This window comes from Peromyscus californicus, unplaced genomic scaffold, assembly GCF_007827085.1.
Source record: "Peromyscus californicus insignis strain IS unplaced genomic scaffold, ASM782708v3 Scaffold_19__1_contigs__length_69161282, whole genome shotgun sequence".
In the NCBI taxonomy this organism is placed as follows: Eukaryota; Metazoa; Chordata; class Mammalia; order Rodentia; family Cricetidae; genus Peromyscus; species Peromyscus californicus.
In genome coordinates this window covers 36,559,820-36,584,086 of record NW_026294491.1, presented here as the reverse complement: position 1 = coordinate 36,584,086, position 24,267 = coordinate 36,559,820, and the positions used below count along the sequence as shown (strand labels likewise).

General features: G+C 42.5%; 3 protein-coding genes across 10 annotated transcripts in view; 2 read left to right on the top strand and 1 right to left on the bottom strand.

Annotated features, from left to right (window-relative positions):
- The window catches only part of Tsga10 (testis specific 10), a 103,168-nt gene extending 99,419 nt beyond the window's left edge, over positions 1–3,749 (bottom strand). For 4 of the 7 annotated variants that reach the window (XR_008219913.1, XM_052745110.1, XM_052745108.1 and 1 more), the window contains exon 1: positions 3,374–3,499. Coding sequence is in view for 5 of the 7 variants with exons in the window: in XM_052745110.1 (XP_052601070.1) it covers positions 3,374–3,445 (72 nt within the window). In the remaining 2 variants the exon portion in view is untranslated. Of the gene's footprint in view, positions 1–3,373; positions 3,508–3,643 lie in introns of those variants that run through there. The other 3 variants (XM_052745112.1, XM_052745109.1, XM_052745111.1) reach the window with 3 other exon arrangements.
- Positions 3,750–4,002: 253 nt separating this feature from the next.
- On the top strand, positions 4,003–13,923 carry CUNH2orf15 (chromosome unknown C2orf15 homolog). The gene is made up of 2 exons (XM_052745127.1): positions 4,003–4,134; positions 11,918–13,923. Exon 2 carries the CDS (start codon positions 11,993–11,995, stop codon positions 12,248–12,250), a length of 258 nt encoding a protein of 85 aa, XP_052601087.1. The 5' UTR covers positions 4,003–4,134; positions 11,918–11,992; the 3' UTR covers positions 12,251–13,923.
- Positions 13,924–17,324: 3,401 nt separating this feature from the next.
- On the top strand, positions 17,325–21,512 carry Lipt1 (lipoyltransferase 1). 2 transcript variants are annotated; one of them, XM_052745118.1, is made up of 2 exons: positions 17,325–17,507; positions 20,256–21,512. In XM_052745118.1, the coding sequence occupies exon 2, from the start codon at positions 20,257–20,259 to the stop codon at positions 21,376–21,378; it is 1,122 nt and encodes a 373-aa protein (XP_052601078.1). In that variant the 5' UTR covers positions 17,325–17,507; position 20,256; the 3' UTR covers positions 21,379–21,512. The 2 variants fall into 2 exon arrangements, with proteins under 2 accessions (XP_052601078.1, XP_052601079.1); XM_052745119.1 differs by lacking the exon at positions 17,325–17,507 and adding an exon at positions 17,540–17,827.
- Positions 21,513–24,267: the final 2,755 nt, after the last annotated feature.

Sequence of the window (24,267 nt, the reverse complement as noted above, 5' to 3'; positions counted from 1 at the left end):
CCTAAAAGCCAGGGCCAGTGCCCTTTAACTGATAAAGGCACTTGTGCCTGAGCCTGATGACTGAGTTTGATCCCCAGGACTCACAGTGAAAGGACAGAACCAACTCTCACAAGTTGTCCTCTGACTCCCACATGTGCACTGTGGCATGTGCATACCCTAGCAAGCAAGTAGACAGTGCGCACCCACACCCACACACACACAAAATGATTTTTTTTTTAAGAAAAGGAATTCCCGCCGGGCGGTGGTGGCGCACGCCTTTAATCCCAGCACTCGGGAGGCAGAGGCCGGCGGATCTCTGTGAGTTCGAGGCCAGCCTGGGCTACCAAGTGAGTTCCAGGAAAGGCACAAAGCTACACAGAGAAACCCTGTCTCGAAAAACCAAAAAAAAAAAAAAAAAAAGAAAAGGAATTCCCTAAAGTATTTGCAAGTGATGATGCCCTGCAGCAGAGAAACAATTAAGATGTAAATTAATGTTGACTAGTGAAGGGGGAAAAGGGTGAAGAACATGAGATCCAGGTAAAGAATATGCGCTATACTCTGACACAAGAGTAAGAAAAGCAAAAATAAGTGAAATTTTAAATAAGTGGTTAAAAATCTGAAGAATTTCATATCTAGTGGGACTTCAATTTTTTTTTCAGTGAAATAGACGTTAACATTATGTTTAAAAATATCATCAAACAGGGGCTGGAGAGATGGCTCAGAGGTTAAGAGCACTGGCTGATCTTCCAGAGATCCTGAGTTCAATTCCCAGCAACCACATGGTGGCTTACAGCCATCTATAATGCAATCTGGTGCCCTCTTCTGGCATGCTGGCATACATGCAAGCAGAACACTGTATACATAATAAATAAATAAACCTTTTAAAAAAAATATATCATTAAATGGTTGGAAAGGATAGGGAGGCATATATGATCAAGATACAACAATGTATGTGTATGAAATGTCATCATGAAACTATTTTGTATCTAACTTTAAAAAATTAGTTAAAAATGTATCATCAGGGTCAAAAAAGTACTTACAAGTATGAGGGCCAGGGTTCAGATCACAGAAGTCATATAAAAAGACTAGGCACAGCAGTGGAGTGTGTGTCTGCAATCCTAGTACTGGAGAAGCAATGGACAAGAGGCTCACTGGGACTTGCTGTTCAGCCAGACCACTAAATTGACCAGCTCCAGGCTCAGTGAGAGGCATTACCTCAAAACTGGGTAGAGAGGGATTAGGGGAAAAAACCCTTCTCAACTATGACCTCCACACACATGTATACACATGCATATAACAAACACACAAGCACACACATAACACACAAAGTATCAATACTCTAAGGCAAACTGAGGTACATATTAGGTATTTTGCAAATGTCTATTTATTATATTGATACAATAATTGAAAATACTAGAATGTTTTCTATTCAATTCTGAAAACTACTTCTGCAAAAGCTAAACTAGAGTTAAGTTTTTGTTTTCTTTTATTACAATTCTCTCCAGAAGTTTAGATTTACACACTCTTCAAGGCAGGCTTGAATTACCTAGCAGAAGACGTGATAACTGTACAAAAATATTATGAATGTTGTGTTTATACTGATGACAAAAATAAATGAGTATGTTTCAAGAATTTACTTCAAATAAAATATTAAAGCCACAAACTTTTCTTAAGGTTAAAAAAAAGAAAAAGAAAACCAAAACAAAACTTTCCAGTCATTCCAATCCAACCTCCAAGCTCATCTCCTTTCTACAATGCAGTCTCTAGAGTAAAGAAACAACTTATCTCTTCAATGAGCATGAAACAATGGCCTTAGGAGAGGCAGTGTTTATCAAGACCTCTTAGAAACACAAGAAGGGGGTTGGTTGTTTTCTGAAGGCCTTTCTGGACCAAAGGGGTTTAGTAATATAGGACTTAGACTAACAGCGTAACTAAAACAAAAAGAACTACCTTTCAAACTGCCTCCCTTCAAAACATGAGATGCATATATTTTAGTAACCATAACCCCGTCAAAGAGTATCGCCAAAAACAATTTTAAAACTCTACTATCCACCAACAGTAAATTGTGGTATACTTTTACAACTGGATACTAACCAGCAAACTAACCAGAAGCAATAAGGACAAATTTTTTAAGTGTTGAGTAAAGAAGCAGTAGAATACCTGTTCCAATTCCCTTTATATAACGTTCCACAACAAGGCAGACTCTAAGGCGTGTGTTCGCATAAGATGATGATGAAACTACCAGGAAAAGCAAGGGAATGGCTAACATTGTCAGACCGGGGAATGAAGAGCATGTGATCCGTGAGGGAATAAATAACACCTGTTCTAATGGCCGCTCCTTGTGGAGGACCTTAAAATCAAATTATTTTCAAACAAACTAAGGCAGAAGACAGAAAACAGAATCCAGAGGCTTTCTTTGCCTGGTTATATTCTGGACTACAACAGTGATTCTTCTTTGGAAAGTTAAAAAAAAAAAAAAGTTTTGAAACTGCCATTAAATAATATCAAGGTTGAGGGTTGAAAGGAATATTGATTGATGTAATATTGATCTTCTTATCTCTTTCTCAATAATTAAGATGGAAGGATTTAATTCATTGCTCAACTAAAATCAAACAATTATGTTTTGTTCCTGAAGCAGAGTTAAATGAGATAACTTCCCTTTATACTGTCAAATAACCTCTTCTACTTTGAAATTACTGTGACTTTATTTCCTGAAAGTGAACAAAATGTACTCGAAATCCTGAAAACTAGAATAAATTTAAAACGACGAATATCGTGACACGCAGATCTGCGATGGGGGGGGGGGGGTAGTAAGAAAACACAGAACACTGTCACTTGTGCAAACTAAGTCTAAATCCTTGACTGAAGGATATATACAAATACATATTTATTTACATATACTTCGGCGTTTTTAGGTATCAAGTGCACAACAGCCGCCTATTTGAGACTTAAAAAACTTTTCAAACAAAAGCCCTGCCTTTCCTCTAAACAAAGCTCTAAAAGAAATTCTGAGATTTCCATGCAAAAATCTCAATCTCTGCCTTCCCCTGCCTCCCAGTCTATAAAGAGACTGGGGAGATCAGGGGGTCAGGAAAAGACAGGTTGAGCTTCCAAGTGCCTCGGCATCACCCCACAGTGTCTCCAAGCCAAACAGTCTCCCAACAACCAAGCTGAGGCAGGAAGCGAAGCGGTCACCATAGGAACTGGGCTCGATCCTTAGCTCCCCAGAAACTGGAGTAAGGTTTGCTCCTGGAAGCCGTCCCACCCGGCCGGCTGCCCGCGACGCAGCCGCTCACGCAGCGATGCCCACCCCGGGGGCCACCGTCAGACCCCCAACACCTCTCCCCACCCTCTTGCAGCCGCCCCGGAGTGGCTCTCCTCTAGCCCGGCGCACCTCCGTGCCTTCTACCTGGAGCTCTGGAGCCCTCCCCCGGCCTCCCGGGCCATCGTCCTCCCCGGAGCTCATCCCGGCTACTGACGGGCCTCCCGCCCTGCGGGAGATCCAGGCCGGCCCCCTCGGCCTCCATCCCCCGCCCCTGTCTCCTCCTTCCCATCCCGTGGGCCCCGCCCCGGCGGAGGCGGAGACTCGGCAGGTCGCAGCGGGGGAAGAGGGCGGGAGCGGTTAGCTCCCGGCTGGCCGACGCCCCGCCCTCACGCTCTGTACCTGAAGGGGGCTCTCCTTCCACCTCCCCGGCGCCTCCGCTCCACTTCCGTCCGGCGCGCCCCCAGCCCCCGTGCGCACGCGTACCTGGCTCGACACGCCCCCTCGCGGGGACTACAAATCGTGCGCGCGCACCCGAGCACGTAGCGACGTGGACAGCCGCCGGCCCGCCTGTCCGGGCTGCGACCAGAGGCCTTTTCCTGGCCCATCCGCGCCGCGCAGGCGCACGCCCACGCAGCGCCTAGATGGCCGACCCGTGCGTCCTGTCTCCTAGTAACCATCCTCTAGCCGGCGCCTTCACGGAAGCCGCCGGACGGCGCATGCGCGGTGGCCGTCCCCTCCCCTTCGCGCTAGAACTCACCTGTTGCTTCGAGGCTTCCAGCCGGCCCCTGGAGCCCGAGGTGTTCCTGGCTGAGGGAAACGGTTACTTCCTAGAGCTGCTCCGGTGCGCAGCTCCTGCCACGGTCAGGAGGCTGTTCTGTGCGAGCCTTCAGGTGGGGTTCCCTGTTGCAGCCTCCCTGAGGGAGCTGCTCTGTCCTGGTTGGGCCACCCCTCGGCCTGGGGTCTGCCCACCCAGTCAAGATGGAACTGGGAAGTGCCAGACCCAGCAATAAAACTCACACTCCAGGCTGGCGTTTCTTCTTCTGCCAGCCCTCCTCCACGTTCCCTCTTTAGGAAGACAAGAAAGGATATAAAACCTCGCGAGACGTTAAATACTGTCTCTAAGTTTTTACCCCAAGTTTGGCTTCTATCAGTGAGCAGACTTGGGCCTTCTTTTAGCTTAACCGGTGTGGTAATTGTGGCTATCCGGCTGCGTTAAAAATTGCATCTTGAAATCAAAAAGTGGAAAGAAATGAGCGCTGGTGTATGCTGCCAATTTTTAAAAGTTTAGCGTCTATCCAGCTAACTCAGAAGCTTGCTTTACTCCCTGTGTTTTTACTTATGTTTATTAGAATGCAAAGGAAATGGGTTTCATTGCGGCATTTGCACTCATAATTTGTTTCTGTTGATCCTTCTGCCCTTTTTCTCCCCATCCCCTCCCCACTTTGTTTTGCCTTTCTCCCCCAGTGGTCCCCTGCCCATCTGCTCTCATGTCGCAAGTGTTCTCTTACTCCCTAAACCCCTTTCTTGTCCCTCACCTCGCAGTTTCATGACCTATACCCGCACCCACACCCTTCACTACCCCCTACTTAGGTATTTAAAGCTAGCCTCCGCATGCAAGAAAGAACATGTGGTATTTGACTTTGCAAGTCTGGGTTATCTCATTTAAAATAACTTGCAAATCCATCTATTTTCCTGCTAATTTCATGACTTCATTTTTCTTTATAATTAAGTGAAATTCTATTGTATATGTATAGTGTTTCCAATATTGACTCATCTCTTTGGGACATCTAGGGTGGATCCATTCCCTGGCTATTGTGAATAGAGCAGCAAGAAACATGGATGTGCAGGTGTCCCTGTGGTTGGATATGGAGACCTTTGGGCATGTGCCAGAAGCAGTGTAGCTGAGTCATAAGGTTCTAGTTTTAGGGGTTTTTTTGAGAAGTCTTCACACTGATTTCCAGGGTGTTGAGTTTGCGCCCCCACCAGCACTCGATAAGGACTCCCCTTCTCCACATCCTTGCCATACATTGTTTCCTTGATAATAGCTAGCTATTCTGATTGGGGTGAGATAGACTCTCAAAGTAGTTTTAATTTGCATTTCTCTGATGCTGTTGAACACTTTTTAAAACATCCGTTGATCATGTATGTTTTTTCTTTTGAGAATGGCCCATTTCATTAGCCCATTTATTGATGGACATCTTTATCTTTGGGGGATTTAATTTTTTTCAGGTCTTTGTAAAGTTTAGATTTAATTTTTCTATTATTATTTTATGTGTACTGGTGTTTTGTCTGCATGTGTGTCTGTGCACCACATACATGCCTGATGCGCACAGAGGCCAGAAGAGGGAGTTGGATCTCCCGGAACTGGAGTTACAGGTGGTTGTGAACCACCGTGTGACTACTAGGAATTGAATCAGTGTTCTCTGGAAGAGCAGCTTCTGCTCTTAAATTTTAGCTTTTAGCCTGCTGTCTGAAGTACAGCTAGCAAAGATTGCCCACACACACACACACACACACACACACACACACACACACACACACACACTGTAGTGACCATGCCTATTCACTAGTATCGGGGACTAAGGGGGCCCAGCCCCTCGATAGTCCCCTCCCAGGGTCTGGGAAGAATCTACAACCAGCTGATAATTAATCTTTGATGAGGAGAAATGAATCTATGTACACGAAACTCCTTAGTCCATATACTTTATTATTCTGTGTCAGTTACAAGCTTATATTCTGCTCTCATATTTAGGTCTTTTCTTGCCTGATTTCTCTCTACACTTGTCCGAGGTCCCCTCTGGGTTCTATCTTAATTCCTTCATCTTGTTCTGCCCCTTCTAGGTTCTCATCCATCTTGTTTCTTCCCATATCATCTTCTCTCCCATCTCTTTCTCTCTCCTCATCTCGTTCTTCCTCATCTTGTTGTTCCCCATCTGGCTCATCCTCATCTTCCATCTCATTCCTCTAGTACTCTCTTCTAACCTTCAATCTAGTTCTTCCCCATCTCAGTTTGTTCCTCTCAAGTTCTTACCCGTCTAGTTCTTCCATTCTCTTTTCTCTTCTCTGACCCCCTGTGCCCTGGAAGTCCTGGTATATAAAGCCAGGCTTCCAGGGTCAAACGGAAGGGTGATAAGAATCACATAGGGAGGCAACAACCGTTAATTATCATTTGCAACCCCAAAGGGAAGTGACCAATGGGGAAATGAATCAACTAAAGGCTGAATTTAGGTAATATCTAAGAAGAGGGCTCTTATGTGCTCAACTATAGTCTTAAACGTGATTGGTAGAAAATGTTAAGAATCTATAAGTTGCTAGGTCAATGGGAGAAAGTAAAACTGTCTTCTTTTTTCCTGTGGCTCCTATCTGTCCAAGCTATCTGCCGTTTTTCTGCAGGGTGGGGGAAAGTGTGCTCAGTCGCTAGGCAACCTGTGTACAGCTGGATGCCTCTGGTGATAGTTAAAGGGAGATCTGGAACTGGAGGTAAGGTTTGGGAAAGGAGGAAGTAACGCTTAATTGGCACATCCACCAGGCCTTCTCAAACAGGTAGCCTGGATGGTTAAGTCTATTCTTAGAGAATACAGAGGTATCTCTGATAAAGTACTCTCCTCCATCTGGGGATGGACCTGGCCGGATGCTGCTAATGATGATAATTACAGGGAGGCTTGAACTGGGGTTCTGGCTGAGCATAGCTGTCAGTGCAGGAGGTTATCTAAATATTCCTAGAAGTGGTTAGGTAAGGAGTTAGCAGTCTATAAAGTTAGTAAGGCTGTAAGAAAGAGGGGTCCGAGCTGAATTGTGTAAAGCTATTACTTAACGTCCACCTGACCTAGGTGGTGTCTCCTTGTGGAATTTACCAGGAGACTTGCATGTGGACTGTTATTACTGCTAGTCCTTGAAAGTGGCCAAGGGAGATATCTGATTCCAGAGAAAGCCTTTCCTGAGGCTGTTCTCCAAATGCCTGGAATGTGTATGTCTAAAGAGTGATCAGTCCACATTGTTAGCCGTTCTTAGGGAAAAGTCAATTGGGAAAACTATGAAGGCACACATGATTTTCATAACAGAAGACAGCTGATATATAACAAGCCAAGTAACACCAAAAACTCCTTGGGATTTGGCTTCCTCTGGAGGAATTCCCTGATTCCTCCAGGTAGTGACTTTGCCATAACCAGCTGAGTTCTTATGATATATTCCTGCGGCCCGCAGCACACTAGGCTGCTAATTTCCTTTCTTTACTATTCAGAAACTTTTAAAATTTACATGATGAACCTGAGAGTGTCTGTGATCCCATCTTCCTGTCTTTTTCTACAAATAACCATATAAGATTTTTGCAGCTGTCTTCTGATGCTATAGTTTAAACTTGTGCTTTTGGAAAGTAAAGTCATGTTGGTGGAGACATAAGAATTATTTCGACAGGTGGTGGTGACACCTTTACTCCAGCACTCAGGAGGCAGAGCCAGGCTGATCTCTGTGAGTTCAAGGCCAGCCTGGTCTACAGAGTGAGTTCCAGGATAGGCTCCAAAGCTACACAGAGAAACCCTGTCTTAAAAAAAATTCATGTTTCTCCTACATGAGTACTCACGTATCACAAGCAAGCAAATTTGTTAATTTTTTTAGGGAAGTACACTTAAATATAACTGTCTTATTTTTCAGTATCTATATTTTTTCATAAAGTATTTTTGTCTTAATATATTTATACCATTTTTAAAAATTACTATTTATTATTTGTAAGCTTAATAGATGTTATAAAATTAATTTTAGTGTCCTAATTATTGTAGATAAAATGGACAAAAGACCCCAGGGAGCATGTTTTTTCTGAAATAATAGTAATTGATTAAAAAAAAATAAAAGTAATGAAGAAGCATGGGCTCTCAGAGACCATCCTGAAAAGTTCGGGGGGAATAATATGTAATCCATAAACTGAATTCAAGAATCTGGAGTAGGATTATTGAAAACAAATAAGAAAGAATGTACCAAATTCAAAGCTTAGCAGTTGAGCTGGAAGTGCAACTCAGTGATAGAACACACACTTAAGGAGAGCCTGCTCTGATCCTCTCATAAAAACCACTCTTGTTTGGAGCTGAAGAGTTGAGGACAAGAATGAAGATTATTAATGGTAGATAGAGCCAGGAGCATAATTCCCCAGGCGCCATAGTTTGCATTCTATTGCTATGATAAGCACTGTGACCAAAAGCAACTTGGAAAGGAAAGGGCTTCTTTGGCTTATACATCCTGATCACAGTCAAGCATTAGGGGAAGTCAAGGCAGGAACTCAAACAGGAGCAGAGGCAGGAACCTTGGCTGCTTACTGGCTTGCTCAGCCCGCTTTCTTATACAACTCAGAACTCTCTGCCCAGAAATGGCACCGCCACAGCAGTCTGGGCCCTCCTACATTCATCTTTAATCAAGGAAATGCCCCAACAGGCTCACCTACAGGCCTATCTGATACAGGCAGTTCCACAATCAAGATTCCCTCCCTTCCAGAGAGTTTCCACTCTTTCCATTGGTCACGCTAACCTCAGCCACGACTCTTTTCAACTGAAAACTGTTTTCTGGTGCCAGGATTTGTGTACATGTTTGTAATCCTGGCACTTGGGAGGGTAGAAGCAGATGGGTAAGGAATTAAAGCCAGTATTACCTCCAGTGAGTTCAAGGCCAGCCTGGGCTACATAAGATCCAATTTCAAAAAATAAAAATGTATGGAGCTGGAAAGGGTGGACCAGTGGTTAAGAACACTGGCTGCTCTTCTAGAGGACCCAGGTTCAATTCCCACCATCCACAAGGTGACTCATAACCGTCTGTAACTCCAGTTCCAAAGGATCTGGAGTCCTCTTTTGGTCCCCACAGGCACTATAGGTGCACACATAAATGCAGGCAGAACACCCATACACATAAAATAAAACCAAATCTCTACAATAAAAGTTATATTTTCATTGTTGAAAGTTTGATTTTTTTAAAGAAATCTTTCATTATTAAACACACCCTATCTAAGTTGGACATTGGTGATGCATGCCTTTAATCTCAGCACTCAGGAGGCAGAGGCAAATAGATGTTTGAATTCAAGCCCAGCCTGGTCTACAGAGCAAGCTCCAAGACATCCAGGGCTACACAGAGAAACCCTGTCTCAAAAAACCAAAAGGAGCCAGATGTGGTGTCACACGTCTTTCATCCCAGTGCTGGGGAGGAAGAGGCAGGCAGATCTCTGTGAGTTCGAAGCCAGCCTAGTCTACAAAGCGAGTTCCAGGACAGCCCTGTCTTGAAAAACAAGCAAACAAACCAAAAATTAAGAAAAACATATCCTGTGTGTACTTTGCTCTACCATTGTCTTGGGAATATAAAAATAGTTTAAATAACTGTGTTAAAGTACTTGCATACTAAATTCTTTAATTCATGACATTTCTAGATTTGTTTCTATTAGCTTCTTTGGACTCTTAGTTACAGGTTATAATTTTTCCTGCTTGTTTTCATGCCTAAAAAGTTCATTTTCAATTTTTAGATTAGTTAGCATGCAAAATAATAGGTTTATATGACATTTACATACATACATACATAGATAAAATTGCAAAATCCTATTTTGCATTTTTCCTCACATTTGCTCCCACACTACCCCACTTGTTCCTTTCCCTCTCTCCCCAGGACTCCCCTTTGTACTTTCATGTCATATAGGGTTTTTTATTATTATTTTTTGCTTGTATATGTGGTTTATGTGTGCATGTGTTTACATGGGTATGGAAACACATTCATATATTGTGTAGGCATGGGTGTCCTGAAGTTGATGATGTCCTTGATAACTCTTACTTTTAGTGAGGCAGGATCTCTCCAAGGTCCTGGAGCTGTCTAATTCTAGCTAGTCTAACTAGCCAGCCTGCCTCAAGGATGCTCTGTCTCTGTCTCCCAGACACTGGAATTGCTGACAGCTGTCATGTCTGCCTGGCTTTTCTGTGGATTTAAATTCTGGTCCTCATACTTGATGGCAAGTGCTTTATACACTGAACCATCTCCATAAGTCATATCTATATTTTTTAAAAATCTATATGAAAGGATAAACGGTGCTAACACTATATCATGCATATGAAAGAAAGTGTTGTGTTTGTCTTTCTGAGCCTGGCTTATTTTGCTTAACATAATGTTCTACAGTTCCATCCATTTTCCTACAAGTGACAGAACTCCATTCTTTATGTCTGAAGAAAACCCATTTGTGGACATATTCTGCTTTTCCTCTATACACATTCAACTGTCATTAGGCATCCAAGCTGTATCTCTATCTTGATTGTTATGAATAGTGTAGAGATGTGCAAATATCTCTCTGGAGTGATGATGTATATTCCTTTGGAAATACACACAAAAGTGATGTAACTGGATCCTGTGTGTTTCCATCTTTGGTTTTTTTGAGGACTCTCCATACTCATTTCCATAGGGTCTGCTCCAGTTTTCATTACAACCAGCAGTGGATAAGGGTTCTTCCTGTCCTCTCCTCTTCTATCTCATTTGTTGCTATTTGTTTTCTTGACAATAGACTGGGGCAAGATAGATCACAATGCAGTTTTAATTTGAATTTTCCTGGTAGCTAAGGATGTTTGGTGATTATTTATTTAACACATTAGTAACGAATTAAAAGTTTTTATTAGCAAGAATGATAGATAGGACTGAGAGAAGTTGAGAAGCTCTATTATTTTTTGAAAAGGAATAAACATAAAATCAAGAAAACTTACTTTTAAAAACCTTTGGGGGGGCGTTGGGGATTTAGGTCAGTGGTAGAGCGCTTGCCTAGCAAGCGCAAGGCCCTGGGTTTGGTCCTCAGCTCTGGAAAAAAAAACCTTCCAGGGACTGAGTTCAGCAGTTAAGAGCACTTGTTGCTCTTTTAGAGGACCTGGCTTTGGTTTCTAGCACCAACATGGTGGCCCACAAACATCTGTAACTCCAGTTCCAGGGGACCCAATGCCATCTTCTGGTCTCCATGGGCACTAGGTATGCATATTGTATACATATATACATGTAGGCACAGCATCACATACACACCAAATAAAACAAATTAATTAATTTAAAGTAATACTTTCAAGAGTATTGAAATACTTTCAAGTATACTTTCAAGGCTGACAAGATGGCAGAGCAGGTAAAGGCACTTGTCACCAAGCCTGGGAATCAGAGTTCAATCCCAGGACCCACATGGTGGAAGGTGAGAACTGACACTCACAAGTTGTTCTACATTGTTCTCTGACTTACACACACACACACACACACACACACACACACACACACACACACACACACACATATAAATGTAATTTTTAGAAGACCTTCAAGAAAATCAATAGGCCCTATATACCTTCCCCAAAAGAAAATGTAAATAAATATAAATGGAGGCTGAAGAGATGACTCATCATGTAAGTACTGCCCTTGCTGAGGATCCACATGGGATGGTTTACAATCTGTAACTGTCTTTAGGGGGATATAGCACCCCCTTCTGGTCTCCCTGGGCACTGCACCTGCATGCATAAACCCACCCATAGACACATTAATTAAAAATAAAATCTTTTCCTTAAAAAAAAAAAAGAACTGGAAGGAGAAGATGGTTTTGTGTTTTCATCACCAGTAGAGCATTCCACTTAAAGAATGATTGCCATGAAGTTGTTGATGTTCCTATTGCATTCATTTATTACCTGGTTTTCTTTTCAGTCATCAAATTGAAGAAACATTTCCACCACTTAGAAGGGGCCCTCACACTCCCTTGATGGTTGACCAGCTGTCCCAATGGGATTTTTGCTAAGTAAAGCTGCCACTCATCCATCTGCTGTGCTGGTGGATTCAGAAGTGAACAATCACTTAATGCAAGGAGCTGAGAAGCGTGGATTGGAACCAGTGACTCGGTTATTTCAAAACACCAAGAAAATAAAGTTAGAAGACACAAACCAAGAAAACTTCACAAGAAAGGAAGGGATTGACAGAGGATGGAATGCCATGGGCTACGTGAAGGAAAATGATGGCCTAGTAATAACAGATTTGGAGTGAAGTCACCTGGACAGATTACCAAAGAAATCAAAATTACTTTTTTTTTGTTTGTTTGTTTGTTTTGTTTTGTTTTGTTTTTCGAGACAGGGTTTCTCTGTGTAGCTTTGCGCCTTTCCTGGAACTCACTTGGTAGTCCAGGCTGGCCTCGAACTCACAGAGATCCACCTGGCTCTGCCTCCCGAGTGCTGGGATTAAAGGCGTGCGCCACCACCGCCCGGCCAAAATTACTTTTGATTAGAGGATGTGTTCAATGTAGCTAAAGTCCATTAGGAAGCGTAAGAAAATGAAGAAATGGCTAAAAGGCCCTCCTAAATCCAAGGCAGATGTCTGCAGGGTATATCCTATCCCTGTCGAACACCACGCTTATTTTTACTAACAGTGTTTGGTACTAATGCACTTTACTGTAATTATAATGAACATTATAGCAAGTAGTATAAAAAGTGGATCTAAGCAAAACATGACTATTTCACATCTTTTCTGGTGAAGTACTTTTATATGCTGCACTTCCAGTTCAAGGGTTTGCTTTGGAGTCCTTTACCTTTCTAAATGTTCAGGGAGTCTTTCTGCTCTGTGAGAGAGCATGGTTGATGGCTCCTTAGAAAAGAACAGTGACCCATCTCTCTTCAGAAGCAGTTCAAACTCGTTTGTCTGTTTCTGCCATGCTACCTTCATTTCAGTGTTAGGACTTACTTCTTTCCAAATTAAATGTGTTTGTCTTACAGTAACTACTATTTTATAACAATATGTCATATAATAAAAACTTCTTTTATATCTGTTGTTAAGATATTTGTAATCTGAAACAATGGTACTGTCCCAAGTAATGGTAGATGAAATGAAAACTATTTTGTATCTAGACATATGGTGAACTGTAATTATTTATATAGTATATGGAGTTTGTTTGTTTGCTTGGTTGGTTTATTGTTGTTTGGTTTTGGTTTTGGTTTTGGTTTGATGTTGGTTCTTGAATTTAAGGTGTTGAACATGGTAAACATGCAACTCTGCTACTGAGTTCTACCCTATGTTTTGAACATGTTCTTGTATGCTAATATTTAATAGCTGTATCTATTGTATAATTGCATTATCTCTTTAACATTATTAAAAGATAGAAGGCATATTGGGATGGGAAGAGAACAGTATTTTATGAGGCAGGCCAATTCTAAAGAAATGAATCGAGCCTAATGTTAAAAACACAGTTAAATGGAACATAATGTAGATGTATCCAACCTTCTTATTAAATAAGAAACACAGAACCAATGCAAAGAAGAAAGCCAAGAGGTCAGAGCTAAGAGCTAAAACCTTACCCTTCCTCCTGCGGTGGTCCTACCTCTCCGAACCAGAGCTACCCCTGTGTTAAAGTCTTTATATAGAGTTCCTGTCCTGCCTTCTCATTGGTTGTAAACCCAACCACATGACCGCCTCCTCACGGCCTGTCTGTATAGGCCTCCAGGTTTTCCATGATTGGTATTAAGATTAAAGGCATGTGTATCCAATAATGGCTGTGTCCCTGAACACACAGAGACTTACCCAGCTCTGCCTACCAAGTGCTGGAATTACAAGCATACGCTACCACTGCCCTGCTTTCCTATGGCTTGCTAATAGCTCTGACCCCCGGGCAACTTTATTTATTAACATACAAATAACATTTTAATACAAATAAAATATCACCATACATACTTCTTTTTATTCTTCACAGAGCATAATTCTCTTTTTTCTTCTCTTATTTTTAATTTTATTATGTGTATGGATTCCGTTTTGCCTGTATTTATACCTTTGGCCTATGTGGTGCCTGGTGCTCATTGAGGCCGGAAGAGGGCATCAGATCCTCTCAGAGTGGAGTTACAGTTGTGAACTTCCGTGTGAGTGCTGGAAATTGAACTTGGTTCCTCTGGAAGAGTTGCTCTTAACCGCTAATTCATCTCTCCAACCCCCAGAATATAATTCTTTAAGAAAGAAAAAATTTCAGAAATAGGTCACTGGGCAGGATCTAGGATCACCAAGGAGATGAATTCTGAGTATGTCTATAAGGAAGCATCTAGAGAGGGTTAATTGACTTGAGGTGGGAAGATCCATTCTGAATGTGGCATCATTCCATGTGCTGGGATCCTAGACTGAATAGAAAAGACTGTAAGAGAAGTGCTAGCACTCATTGTTTTCTGCTTCTTGACTGCTAATGCAACATGACCAGCTGCCTCATACTCTGCTGTGCCTTATGCCCTCAGACTATAAGCCCCAATAAACAGTTCCTTTTGAATTACGTTGCTTTCATCAGATATTTTGTCAAAGCAACAAGTAATGAATTCACCTTATCTAAGATCATTCTTGGTGCTAGAGATAGAGCAAAATAGCTACTGCCTTCATAGTGATGCCAGAGAAGACATGTTATACAGCAATTATATCAAGTACAAAGTGTGTTTTGCCATGAGAAAAGCAAAGCATTCAGAAAGCCTCAACAACAGCTATAACATAAACTTGATTGTAGCAACTAGGAAGACCTCTCTGAAGGCGACGTAACTTAGAGTTAAGTGGTTATCCAAATGGATGATGGCAGTGGTAATCCAGGTAAAGTGTAGCAGGATATAGTTATGGGATGGAGAGAGATGTGACCAAGGAAGAGAGATGGGGGCAGATGCAGTGAGGTTTCATGGAGGAATGAGGGAACTCAGGACTGTAGATTCTGGATAGATCAAGCTTTCAAAGTATAGAACTATAAGATGGAGCTATTTTTTTTATTTAGATGCTCTTATGCCCTGCATTACACCATATTATGTAAAACTGTGTTGTTGGTTTTTTCTCAAGACTGATTTGTCCTGAGAGAGTCCATTTTACAAGCAGCTTTGACTCCACTTTGAAGATGGAGGATGACTGTGCACTTGGGTGAACATATAATTATCACCATCTGCCTTGCACCCTCAAGAAGCACAGACTAATAAATGACTTATTCTTGGGCGTAGACAGGGAGTCACTCCATAAATTTATCAAGGTGAATTGGTACTATAGGAGCTCATGGCTGTATTAAAATCATATCAGGACTGTCAGATTGGCTCAGCAGGTAAGGCACATGCCACCAAAGCCTGACAACTTGAGTTTGATCCCCAGAACCCATTTGGTGGAAGAAGAGAGCATGTTTTCCTCTGACCTCCATAGCATACACACATGGAAAACAGATCAGCTCTCTCCCTTGGACCTCATGAGGAGGCAGAGACCTATGACTGTGATTGTGATGGTCCCACTAACCTGTAATCTGACAACTCCCAGCTCTCCCAGGGGCTTCAGCTCTGCTTTGTCCCTCTGCTTTGTCCCAGCTGTTGACATAGGCTACTCAAATTGCCATCTGCCTGCCTGTCTGCTTGTCTGGACCTGTTGTCTGTCTGTCCACCCATTTGTTCTTTTGGACCAGTTCCTGCCCTTCACCACTGCAGCTAGACTCAACTCTACAGCTTAGCTCTGACCCTGACTCTATAGCAGCAGCCACACCCCTTTCCAAAACTGTCAGTTGATTCGGTATCTGACAGCCATAGGCTCCTTTGCATTTCTATCTGTTTCCCAGCTTTAGCCTCTCAGGCCTCTTTGAAATTTCTTAAAATTCCTTATTTCTTTAACCCTCTGTAGTCATTCTGTAACCTACATATATGCATACAGATAGATTGGTTGATTTGCTGTCTACTGTGTGTAATCTCAGAGTTAATATAGTAAACAAAATTTAAATGAAAGAATCTGGACTGAGCACCATGGCTAATGTCTTTAATCCCAGCCCTTGGGAGGTAGAGGCAGGAAATCTCTGTGAGGCCATTCTGGTCTATGTACTTAGTTCCAGGCAAGCCTGGCTTACAGGGTGAGACCCTATCTCACCCACAAAAAGAAGTTTTAAGACGATCAGACAGAATAAAAAGTAGAAGGAGAAATTCTGTTACCAGGGGACTATGAAGCATGTTTGAGTGTCATTGGAAATTCCAGAGGGTCCACATTATCCTGCTCCTTAACTCTAGTCTGGTTTTGCTGTTCCTGTTCTTGTAGCCACAAGAACTTGGGTGAAAGCCAGACGTGGTGGCACGTGCCTTTAATCCCAGCACTCAGGAGGCAGAGGCAGGTAGATCTCTGAGTTCAAGGCTAGCCTGGTCTACAGAGTGAGTTCCAGGACAGCCAGAGCTACCTAGAGAAGCCCTGTCTGGAAAAACACCAACAAAACAAAACCAAACAAACCAAACAAACAAACAAACAAACAAACTGTGGTTGAAATGCTGCTTCCAACTGCTTTGAATCAAACTGCCGCACTAGCTAATCAGCACCTGCCTGAGTGTGAATAGAAACCATTTTGAATTGCACAGTTTAGCCAGCTCCTACTAAAAGAAACCAGCAGAGGAATCGCCCAGTTTGCCCTTGTTATTAGTAAGTCGCTCATATCTGAGACGGCGTGCTACCCTGCAATAGCTAGCAGAAAATAATTGCGTTGCTACCTTGCTGCTGGGGAATTTCCCATGTACTTGATCAGAAAAGGTTCTGTTTCTTTTCAGCAGAGGTTTTCTAGCCCACAGCAATATGGAGCACCCCATACCCCATACGTAAACACCATTACCCCCGATCTGCTCAGGCCAGGTTATTATTTGGTCTGTATTGCAGCTAACAATTATTCCTTCGAATTCAATTTGCCTTTCAACACTGACCTTGAATTTCTTCACATTCACTATGAAGAGGTAAAGGCCCAGGGCAATGCCTACTACATGTTAGCAGAGTAATTGTTGACAGTCATGCCTGGTATGTGACCTGCCTGCTCTGGATTTCTGAGACTGCCTCAAAATTCGCTCCAAGAAATGCTCCTCTCTTCCCTTCGCCCTTGACAGCCTTCATCTCACTGTCATTCGAGGAACCCCATCTGTACTAGGGCTTTACATCTTTTGGTAGTTACTTGAAAGTGGCTTGCGTTCTTTCCGCGAATCTAGTTTTGGATTCGTTGACCTGCTGTAAGACACCCTTAATAAACCTAGGAGGGACAGGAAAGACATAGGAGCTCCTCCTTCAGGCTTGGCCACGCCCTTTCTAAGACCTGGGGGGAGCGGTACGTCCAGGGGGCGGGTCTTCCAGGGGGCGGGACTTTGTGGGGCGTGTCCTCCTGGGAGCTGTCCCTCGCTAAGGCAAACCTCCATGGGAGTGGCTGGAGGGGAAGAACTGGGTCACGCGTGCTGAGTGCTCCAGGTCCCGGGTGTGCTGATTGAGCTTTAGTTTGCAGAACAAAAGCTACGGGCGAGACCGGAAGAGGCAGGTGGGTGAAGCCGGAAGCAGATCTAGCAGATTTATTTGCTAGCTGTGGCAGCACTCGCTGAGCGGTAGCGGGTGCTGCGTGTACCACGTGTCCGTCACTTGGGCCCCTCGGACTAGTACTGAAAGCTCTGCTGGTTACCCCCGGTGCTCCGGACGTTGTAATTTCACTATTATGAACAGTTGATTCTATTAGGGTGTTGGATAAACTAAGCAAGACATTGAATGCTAGTCGCGTGCCTGCTCAGGAAGGGTACAACTTGATTAAGTCCGTAATGAGATTCCGGGCTTGGATCGCGTTGTCAAGGAGCTAGCAAAGTTTTGGTAAGGCCTTGTGAGGAAGGTGGGCCTGTGGTTTGGTTTTGCGTTCCTCTCTGTTCGTGGAGAAGCATGTCTGGCCGTGCAAAGTGTCTCCCGGAACGTGGAACTGCCTTCTGAGAAAAAAAAAATTATAACACTAATAATGAAGATGAAAACAGAGACCTGGGGGTTGCTCGGCGGTACAGCTCAAATCTAGATTGAGCAAGTTCCTGAGTTCAATCCCTTGCACAGCTAAACTTTTAAAATACGAGTGTAGATGATTGTATCAACCACACTCCAGCGCAGGCACCATGCCCAGGAGTAGCTGTCCAACACAAAACTAACTCCATAGGCTTTTTGTGTGAACTTTTTGTTCCTTGTGGGGAAGGGAGTATTTTTCTGTCTTATTAGTCTTTTGCTTATTTTTATTTTAGTTTTTGTGGATTTTATTTGTTTTTTAAAGAAAACATAAAGTCGGTTGGATAGAGAGGTGGCAAGGTCTGGCAAAGAGGGGGAGGGGAAGGAACATGAGCAAAATACATGAAAAAAATTTTAACTAAAAAAAATAAGAGTGTAGAGAGAGGTGCAAAGTAACTTTGTAGAAGCAAAATTCTACCAGGCTTTCAAAGGATGGACTGTTTCATTTAGTCAGGAGTCAGCTACAGGAGAACAGAATAAAAGAGAAACACATTAGTCTCAGAGGGTGTGGGCATGCCTTCAACCCTGAAGCAGAGTCTCCAGCACTAGTTCCAGAACAGCCTGGGCTACATAAAGAAACCCTGTCTGGGGTGGGGGCATAATGTGTTCTGATATCTAAAACACTTTGTGGCACTTACTAATCATTCCATCTAACTCCTCAATCTTGATTCACATGTCACCATTTTAATGAGGCCTAGATTAACAATCCTCTTTAAATTTGACTCACGTACAGATTTCCAGCCCTCCCTAATCTGGCCCTGCTTTTTCTTTCCTTGTAACTCTTATCACCTTTATGTGGTTCATTGATGAATCCCAGAATTTGACAAATTGATACCTTTGTTGTAGTTAATTCACACTGTATATTTATGCCTGGGTAAATGGAGTTCTTTTAAAATATGATTAAAATGCATTAATTAAACAAATATGCAACCCATGCATTGGACTAACTCATGAATTAAATCAGTTCTAGAACCCTTATCAAGATCTCAGTTTTCCCTGGTTAATCTCAGACTATAGTTAATTTATTAAGGTAAATTCCAGTTTGACACATCTTTTAGGAATCCTGTACACTTGAAAGAATATGTGTTAAATGAGAAAAAAAAAGATCAGAAGAGAAGACCCTATAATCGTAATTGTTTCAGTCCATCTCATATTAGTCTGGTATGAATGGTTTATACATAATACATTTAATTCAGTCTTCCTATGTGCTCTCAAATTGAATTCAATTGAAGGCAGTTGAATCAGATGAGATTAAACTTTTTACCTAAAACAATTCAATTAGTAAGTTGCAAAGCTTAAAATTTAAAAGCAACTCTTCTACCTTAACCTCTATCTATTCACAAGAGTGGCAATCTTAACCTTAGGAAAGGATGTCACAAGGTCTTTCTCAAATCCCAACTTCCATGACCACATTCTAGTTTATTAGTATCCAGCACATCATGACACCTATTCTTCACTGTTTCTCCCTTGGATCACCGTAGAAGAGGATATCTGGGCTCCAGGTTCAGTACCCTGTCTCAAAGAATATAGTAGAGAATGATAGAAGAAGACTAACATTGACCTCTGACCTGCACATGCACAAATGTGTATGTGTACACACACACACACACACACACACACACACAAACCCTGATATAAAAATAAACTTAATGGTAATTGAAAGCCAGTAATGGTAGTGTATGTCTATGCTCAAGTTGAAGCTAGGGCACAGGACTATTTGAACCCAGGGGTTCAAGGTAAGATGGGCAATATAGGGATGCCCCATCTCAGGGTGGGGGAAGTTGCTTGAAGTAACAGTACTATACACTTTTAGGGGAAAACTTGTATGTGTGAAGGATATACACAAGAACAGAAGTAAAACTGGTTGTTTATACCAAAATGTTGATTATTTCCTGATGATAGGATTCTGAATTCTTTCACTTTCTTCTTTTTGCTAATCTATTATTTTTCTCAATGAAAATGTATTGTGAATTCAAAAATAATTTATTTGACTTTGTTGTACATTACTTAATGTATTTATTTCATACTTACTATATGAAAACTGTCCACTTATTTCATTTTAGTTGACATTTATCTTCATTGATTTCCTTTGAGCACTCTGTGATGGAGCTGCTCAGGACTAAGGGGAAAGCTGAAAAGGGAGAGAAAAGCAACTGGTCTGGACCCTGTGATGAGTTTTGAATAATTAACTAAAGAATAGAATTTAATTTTTTTCATTGAATTAACTTTCCTTCTTTTGCCTTGTTTCTAAAAGCATGCTAATCCCGTTTTCCATGAAGAACTGCTTCCGGTTTCTACGTCACCACAAGGTCCCAACAGCTGGCTTTAGAAACCCAGCCACACATGGGCTCATTTTACAGTCGATCTCCAATGACGTGTATCAAAATCTGGCTATAGAAGACTGGATCCATGACCACATACATCTAGAAGGCAAGCCAATTCTCTTCCTTTGGAGGAATTCTCCCTGCGTTGTCATTGGGAGGCACCAGAACCCATGGCAGGAGTGTAATCTCCACCTGATGAGACGGGAAGGTATAAAACTGGCTCGGAGAAGGAGTGGAGGAGGAACAGTGTACCACGATATGGGGAATATCAACCTGACCTTCTTTACCACCAAGACCAAGTACAACAGAATGGAAAACTTGAAACTAATCGTGAGAGCTCTGAATACTGTCCAACCCCACCTGGACGTGCAGCCTACCAAAAAACTTGACCTGTTACTCGATGGGCAGTTTAAAATCTCAGGAACTGCATCAAAGATTGGCCGGATTGCTGCGTATCACCATTGTACCTTGTTATGCAGTACCGACAGGACAGCTTTGTCTTCTTTGCTGAAGAGCCCATACCAAGGCATAAAGAGCAATGCCACTCCCAGCATCCCTTCCATAGTCAAAAATCTTCTGGAAAAAGATCCCACGCTGACCTGTGAAGTTCTGATGGATGCTATTGCTGCAGAGTATGCTGCTTATCATCAAATTGATAATCACATTAACCTAATCAACCCAGCAGATGAGACACAGTTTCCTGGAATAAACAGCAAAGTCAAAGAACTGCAAAGTTGGGAGTGGATATATGGCTGGACTCCTAAGTTTAGTGTGAACACCACATTTCATGTGCCGTATGAACAGGCACATTTGGAAATTCAAGTGTCCATCGATGTAAAGAATGGACGAATTGAAACCTGTGACATAAAAGCACCTGATCATTGGTTGCCACTGGAAATAGGTAACAAATTAAACTCAAGCTTTATTGGCAGCAAATTCTGCCCCATTGAAACCACCCTGCTAACAAATATATTATTGAGAACATGTCCAGATGACCAGCACTTACACAGTAAATGGAATATTCTGTGTGAAAAAATTAGGGCAATAATGTGACTAAGTAACTTTCTTTATACTGGCAATTTCAATGGTATTTGGAACATGATATTTGGACCAGACTGGCCTCAAACTCAGAGATCTGCCTGCTTCTGACCCCTGAGTTCTGGGATTAAAGATATGTACCACCATGACCAATGATTTATAAATTTATTACCTTGTATCTGTGCTTTGTTGTTTTGTTCTTTGTTTTTTGAGACAGGGTTTCTCTGTGTTACCCTGGTTGTCCTGGAACTCATTATGTAGACCAGGCTGACCTTGAACTCAAGAGATCTGCCTCCCAAGGTCTAGGATTAAAGGCGCGTGCCACCACCACCTGGCAACCTTTTTATTGGGTCTTTAACAAGAGTGAATCAACATAGTCTCTCCCCAAATTTTCCTGCTAAGATCCCTTTACTTTTCCAACTTTATCATACTCCAGACTTTTTCAGATAGTAACATCACTGTTGGCTGCTTCTTAACTCTACAACTAACCCATCCCTACACTTTTGCTCCCACAGTACTGTGTATTTATTGAGTGTCCACCACACACCAAGCACTGTGTTAGCTGCTGTTCACAGTATGTGAAATATATGTCCTCTGACCTCAGGAACTGACAAGTTTAGTCAAGAGGTGTTTGACATATCAGACTAAAGTTAGAGCAAAAAACCAGATTTTACATGGAGCACACATACACTTAGCTTTAAGCTATAATTTTTCACAGAAAGTGTCCACATCTCAGCCGGTAGTTCTCATGTTGGTTTGCTTCCTCCCTATAATAAATCCCTTCATTTCGCTCACCTCAAGTAATAGCAGTTTTTTGATGATCTTTACTGAGAATTCCTCCTGGTACAATCATTTAGGAACAGAGTCCAGTTTGAAGTTTAGGAGAATTGGGAGAACTAAGTTTGGTTTTGTTCTGAGGCCTGACCAGACTTCCGTGCATGCTAAGCACATGCATTACTCAACTGCACCCCCCAGGTGCACTCAACTCTTGTATTTAAAAGGAAAGATGGAGATGTGTGCTTGAGGAAAACTGCGTTTCAAGACAGGAGTGGCCAACTGGGTCAAACATTCCTGAAATGACAACTATTACAGAGTTCAAAAGTTCCCTTTAGAAAAGGATGGGGATTATAGACAAGAAAAGAATAGAGAAGTGGGTATGATTCTGTAATATACATATATGAAAATGCCACAGTGCAACCCATTCTATTGTATAACTAATATATGCTGATAACTTAAATATAATGTGTGCATTAGGAGCTGGACATGATAGCACACACCGGTGTCTCAGCATTCGGGGGCTGACGCAGGAAAACCACCGTTGTGAGACCAATCTTTGCTACAGAGTGAAAACCCAGTCTAAAGAAGGCAAGTGCCTGGGGAGTAAGTGGTAGAAAGGTCACTCCGGACCTTGATGACGTCACTGCAGTGCTCTCGGCAGCAGCCACGAGTGAATGAAGTGAGCTGAACCCTTGATGAGGAAATGCAAAAACAACTCCTCCAAAGGAGTTCCATGTTTCATGGGGAAAAAAAAAATAGGGCAGCAGCTTGCTGGGCATGTGTGTGTCACTGGCTCCTCATTGTCTAGGCTCCAGTGGCGCCTGGGTGGAGACAGGTGGAAGCGGTGTTGACTGAGTAATCAGAACTATGTGAAAGAGATTTCTTCCTGGGTGACAAGGTCCTCCTCTGGCTAGTACCACACCTCAAGTCGTTGGTTTTTTTGTTTGTCTGTTTGTTTGTTTTTTTATGGGTAGACCATTGTTTATTTGCCAAACTTGTTTCTGACAAATGGGGCTCTATGTGCCAAGACGGGAAACAACAGTCCTTGAAGCTTTTAGACAGAGAAATAAGCTCAAGATGCAGAATGATTTGCTTAGTGTTTGAACAGTAAGTAACAAAACACATTAGAAAGACAAGATGTGGGGAGAAGAAATGGAAAACAGCCTCTCTGCCTGTGTCCACAGGCTCTGTTCTGAGTTTATTAATGGAACACTAACAATGAGGCATGCCAGCATGTTGAGCTGCACAGTTTATATGTATTGTAAAGGTGCCCAACCCAGGGAATGAGAGGCAGCTGCAATTCAGAAGTTACCACCTCAAGTCTTAACCTTCTCCCAGCATGAGATTCCCCAGGAAATGTCAGTTTATGGGGGACCATTATTTCAGCAGTCTGATAGCCACAGAGAGAGGTTCAACATTCTCTCTTTAGAGTATCCCTAGGCCCTGCCAGGACGGTTACATGAAGATAACTAAACAGGTAACGTTGACTTTATGGAGCTCTGTAATGTTGGACATCCGAGAGCCAGAGAACATCTCCCATAGGCCATCACTTAATTGTTTCTGGAGGTAAGTTATCATGTAGTCCAGGTTGGCCTCAAGCTCTCCTTAGAGCCTAGAATGACCTTGAATTCTGGATCCACCAGCCTCTGCCTCCCAGGTGCTGGATTACAACCCTGCCCCATCAAGCCTGGCTGACATCTTAACTGTAACCACCGGCACTTGTGGTGCCAGAGATAGAAGCCAGGAACGGCACACACTAGGTATGTGCTGTCCTCTAAGCTACATCTCCACACATAATTTTTTTTCCTTACTAGGTCCTCAGCCTACCTGTGACTTTTTTTTTGTTTTGTCTTTTTTGGAGACAGGGTTTATCTGTGTAGCTTTGTGCCTTTCCTGGAACTCACTTGGTAGCCCAGGCTAGCCTCGAACTCACAGAGATCCACCTGGCTCTGCCTCCCGAGTGCTGGGATAAAAGGCGTGAGCTACCACCGCCTGGCTAGCCTACCTGTCTCTTACAGCACTGAAACCTGTGGTTTTCTTTTGGAACTCTAAATTCCCAGGAGCAAGATTAACATCCAATTGTCATAACATCTGTGTAATACTTGCTGACCTACTCTCCAACAACCA